The 5,728-nt window shown below is 34.0% G+C and overlaps 1 protein-coding gene across 1 annotated transcript; it reads right to left on the bottom strand.

Moving 5' to 3' along the window:
• Positions 1-2,224: 2,224 nt before the first annotated feature.
• LOC112008877 (uncharacterized) lies at positions 2,225-3,688 on the bottom strand. Its single transcript, XM_024041237.1, has one exon. The coding sequence runs from the start codon at positions 3,686-3,688 to the stop codon at positions 2,225-2,227; it is 1,464 nt and encodes a 487-aa protein (XP_023897005.1).
• Between the last annotated feature and the right edge of the window lie 2,040 nt (positions 3,689-5,728).

The raw sequence follows: 5,728 nt of genomic DNA, 5'->3' as shown, positions 1-5,728 counted from the left end.
ACAAACAGGAAATTCTATAGATCTCGAGTTTGTAAAATCGCTTTTAAAGAACTTGAGTTTCATACACTCGAGTTCCACTGAGTGTAAAAACCTCAAAACACAAGACATGCTCTCTACCTGCTCTTTGCCTGAAACCCCAATGTTACAGTCCTCGAGTACTATCTCGAGTTTTTAAAATACGCTTTGTAGAACTCAAGTTCCAAAGGCTCGAGTTCTACTGTTTTTTTTTTTTTTTTTTCTTAGCTAATGCTTTTTTTATTTTTTATTTTTTTTTATGTTTTTGCTTAGTGCCATTTACGGTGGGGTATATTTTTCGAAAATAAAAATAAAACACTGAGGAAGGTAGCTGTACATAGAAAAGAAGGTAGCACATTAAAATATTTTTGAGAAAATTTGTAAAACAAAATAGATTTTATAAGTTGAATGTCATACAAGACAAAACACTTCATATTAATTTTGATACCCCGTTTATTTTATATATTTTAATTTGTGAGAAAATAAAACAAAACAAATCAAACAAGAATAGAGGGAAAAGAAAAAATAAATACAGTAAAGACTATGTTATCAATTAAATATTTAAATTTCAAATTTTTGTAGTCTAAAATTATACATCAAAAGTAAATTTATGGATTGAATTGTAAATAACATCCGATTGACAAGAAAATTATCATGTGCGTTAAGGACAGCAAGAATGTGCAATTAGTGATTAGTAAAACAAAATATGTAATCATGTTAATTTTTTTTAATGTGAGTTGTAGTCATTAACTACAACCAAATTTATAGCCAAACTTCATCCAAGTGTAATAACCAAGTGGCGACTCCTTCGGTTCTTTTTAAGAGGCATCGCGTACTCCCAAGCTCATGCCAGTTTTAGCCTAAGACTGCTTTTAGGAGATTGAGTACCGTGTATCCCATCTTCACGAGAAGGAACCGAAGGAATTGGCATGCTGACATATTATCTAAAGGGGGTACGTCAGTGCTTGCGCCCACACATACTTCGCGTATGCATGCACATGTAGGGTTTTAGGTGCCCTATAAGGAAAGTTTTAATGTAAAATTCATCTAAAGCTAATCCCACATCGGCTGGGAAGGGAATAGTAAAAATCAAAGCTCTAAGAGCTCCCTTGTTTGTCCGGTCCCTTGATGAAGGAAGGCACTGCCATAATTCTTTCGTAACATACGGCATAAGAGGATGAAGCAATCGCAGCCCATTGTCAAGACATAACCAAAGTGTGTCTCGAGCAAAACTCTTGTTAGTATCAAACTATGGATCACTCCCAGTAAAGAAAGGCTTAATTGCTTCAATAATCACACAGTTGGTATTGCTACCATGAATACACAGTACTTGCTGCATCTAAGAATTTATACGACTCTAAAGTTGCAATAGTTTTGAATATGGCTCTGTTTAATACTAAGAGTATCAATTGACAGCTAAATGGCAAGTCATTCGGATTTACATTTGTGGGTGGAACATAATCAGCCCCAAGCTTGCTCATAGAAAATTGTATAACATTCCACAATTTATTACACCACTGACGATACACCATCACTCTTTGAATATCCAGATTTATTTTGTCAGACTGAGACAAAATGATTACACATATTAGTAATTCAATTAACGGAAACAGCCAAATGAGTGAAAGAAATCCGAATAAAGAAATGAACCTGAGTTGTGTAAGATATAAGTGCGAAGCAAAGAGCATCTGCACCACATTCAGGAATACCATTTGGAAAGTCTTTCACCTGTCCCTCTTTCGCAACAGTCAGTTCCTTAGGATCTAAGTTACCCTCCTCTATCCTCTTATGAAGACCTTCCAAGGATATCCCATTTATTACTTCAAGTGGATCAATGACATTTCTCAAGGACTTAGACATCTTGCGCCCATGTGCATCACGAATCATGGGATCAGTGGCGGAGCCAGGAATTTAGGTCAGGGGGAGCAAGATTAAAAGACAAGATTGGAAGTAAAAAATTAATTAATATTAATAACAAAATAAGTAAACAACTATATGATAATGTAATTGTCATACAGAATCTAACATAAAATGTAAACTTTAATTTATTTTTTCACACCTAGCTTATTTTACTCAATTGCCCTCGACGATTTTTCATATTTTGAAACCACTACATGATTTCTTCACAGTCAATAGTCTTGAATATATCTTTCTCAATATATGTGACTAGGCAATCATTCATCCACTGATCTCCTATTCGATTGCATAATCAATTTTTAATTATGTTCATTGCTGAAAAAGCTCTTTCAACAGTAGCTGTTGCAACTGGTAAGATCAATGCCAAAGTCACTAATGAGTAAACCAATGGATATGAAACATTCTTTTTCATTTCTACCATTTTTTCAGCAAGCTGTCCAATTCCTTTAAGTACTGAAAACTCTTTAGTGGACTGCATGTCGTGGATGTATGTCTCAAGTTGGTTATCCAAGAAAGAAACTTGAACTGTTGAAAAATCACTTGGATAAAACTGAGCAAGCTGAATCAATTTCTCCTTGTTGAATGATGAAAATAAGTTAACTGGGTTCAAACACACAACACAAATTAATATTTCAGAATTTTCAAAACGACTATTAAGTTCCTGAAGTTGCATATTTATAATAGTATAAAAAAGCTCCACTTGATAATGATGTGAATTTTTCATGTTTTGAGATTTTCGTCGTGGCCAAGGTTGATATAAATCATCCATATCAGGAACATCAATATTATTTTTTGTACAAAATGCAGAAACCTCCTCTAGCAAAGTGTTCCACCCATCATCTCTCATGACCTGTAAACGTTGCTTTGAAATGTCAACCAACTTCATAACATTCACAATATCTTGATCTTTTCGTTGTAATGCCTGTGACAACTCATTACTTATGTCAAGCACACCTATCATCAAATGTAAATCAAACACGAATTCAAATGTTTGGAGTAAACTAATTAAGATATTTGCTTCTGCTCTCTGATCAAAATCTAAACCATCTTCTATAATAGTTTCAATCACATCAATTACAGAAGAAAACATGTGAATAAGATTAACAAGTGCACCATAATGAGAACTCCAACATGTATCTCCAGGTCCTTTTAGACTCATTTCTTGATTCAAGCCACGACCAGTTGAAATTTCATTATTTTTTAGTGCTTCTATAACTTCAGCATTACGTTTTTCGCGAAGAATATCACGACGTTTGCATGATGCTCCAACAATATTGAATACCTTTGCAACCAAGTTAAAAAAGGTTGCAATCTGGATGTGATTTTTTGCTATTGCAACTAATGTAAGTTGAAGTTGATGTGCAAAGCAATGGACATAATAGGCAGAAGGATTATCTTTCAAAATAAGAGTTTTTAGTCCATTTAACTTACCTCGCATGTTGCTTGCCCCGTCGTAGCCTTGTCCCCGCAATCTACTAATGCTTAAGCTATGTTTATTAAATACTTCCTCAATTGCACTCTTTAGTGTCACTGCTGATGTATTATTAACATGTGTAATGCCTAAAAAGTGCTCATTGACATGTCCCAATTTGTCCACATAGCGCAAAGCAATTGCCAATTGTTCTTTTGTAGACATATCACGTGATTCATCAACTATAATAGCAAATAATGAGTCTCCAATATCTTTAATAATAGCATTTATTGTCTCAACGGCTGTAGCATTTGCTATTTCTTTTTGGATATCAGGAGAGGTCATTTAATGATTTTCAGGAGCATTTTCAAGGACCGCCTTATCAATTTCTTCATTGTGATTTGCAAGAAACCGTAATAATTCAAGAAAATTTCCTTGATTATTGGAGTTTTTAGATTCATCATGGCCACGAAATGCTAATCCTTGCCGTTGTAGAAAACAAATACAATCCACTGATGCATTCAAACAAGTCCGATATTCCCTTTTCTCAACATCCGATTGCTTGTTTATAACTGTTTGAATACTTTGTCTCTGGTTTAATAAAGCTTCACATTTTCTTTGAGCTATATTATGTGCACTGTTGTGATCCCCAACGTGATTCTGTAATTTCTCCTTTTTTTTTTTCCAATTTCTGAATCCTTCAGTAACAAATGAGTCTCCCCCTCCTTGATCACTAGTATCAAGTCGAAATAGATAACAATATAGACAATATGCAGCATCTTTCGCAATGCTATATTCCAACCAACTAGGATATTCTTTGAACCACACTAGATTAAATCGACGCTTTGTTTTGCCAAGTTGACTTTGTGGAAAATCATGGTTAACTGGTTGACAAGCTTTATTTTGTAGATAATGCCTTCTAATTTGATCTCTTTCATTAGGATGATAGTTAGAAATTTTTATTCTTAAACCAGGATCCATGGGAAGATTTGCAACATCCACTTCGATATGAGTTCGTTTAGGACTTGATCCGGACTCATTATTATGATCAGGATTCTCCATAATCTCAATTAACTACAAATATATAAGTCATATCATTAAAATAAAGAAAAAAAATTACAATTTATGATTAAGAATAATCAAATTAGAAGATCATTATAAATACAAATAGTTTAAACATATAATTTGAATTATAAATTTATGGTTAAAAATAGTCAAATCAAGTGATCCATCTAAATATAAATAGTTTAAACATATAATTTGATTCTTTAAAAAATTAAATAAACAAATAAATCAAAACAAAAGTATTAAGAGTATGCATACCTATGAATATTTGAATGTGTGACTTAAAAATCCAACTTGAATGCTTTTAAAAATTGCACAGAAACTCTGAGATCCAAAGAAAGAGACTGTTTGAAAAGAAAATTTTTTCTTTTTGATGGGAGGCTGTGCTTTGTTTGCATTATATATACTTTTTTTTTTTTTTTTGAGTTCTATGCTAGCACTGATTTCTATTCCGTGTAGATGTAGCAAAGCTGTTATTTTTTTATTTTTTTAATCATTACCAAGTGGGACCCACGATTTTGTTGAATAACGTGAATTCATTGAATGGTAGACTTCTACAGGCGGCTTGGTATAGATCATAAAAAAAATTCTACAGGAGGCTTTGTCTAGTCCATCAAGTTTACTAAGTGGGACCCAGATTTTATATATAGAATTGTACTACTACCAGGAGTAGAAGTCTACTACTACTAGGAAAGCTAAAAAGGTAACATGAATTCACTTAATTGGGATTTTTTTTTTTTTTTTTTTGTCTTTTGTGTAGGGGGGGCAAATATGGTATTTCAAGTCATTATTAGTTAAAAGATTTGAAAGTTCAGGGGGGGCACCTGCCCCCCCTCCCTTCGCCCCTGCATGGGATGCAAATACACCTGCATAGAGTTTAAGGTGCTTCAATTAGATCACACTAGCACAGCACACGCATAGCTTATACTCTACCAAACCATGATCACAGATTCATTACCTTTGCAAGGCAACAAATCCATTGCCTCTAAAATCAAACACGGGTATGCATGCACCACAATGAGTGAAGCAGCATAGTCTTCTATTTCCTCAATGAATGTTGCTCAGCCCATGATATGCTTCCTTCCTTCATGTCCATGAGTTTCTCTGTGGTTGGCATGGATGGAAGGTGCCACACATGTAATCAACCCTCTCAAGGATCAAGGGCCTAACGATTAATGTTCCTAAAACTAGAGAACACTGAGAAATTGCTTTTCCACCCCATCATGCTCATTCAAATTGCAAACATGGCTTGCTTTGTGTACATGAGTTTGACATCAGTTTTATAACGTACCTAGCTATAGGTAATTATATAGTGCACAC

Source organism: Quercus suber, unplaced genomic scaffold, assembly GCF_002906115.3.
Source record: "Quercus suber isolate HL8 unplaced genomic scaffold, Cork oak 2.0 scaffold_499, whole genome shotgun sequence".
NCBI lineage: Eukaryota > Viridiplantae > Streptophyta > Magnoliopsida > Fagales > Fagaceae > Quercus > Quercus suber.
The sequence above is the reverse complement of the archived record's forward strand: the minus strand, read 5'-3'. Positions and strand labels throughout refer to the sequence as shown.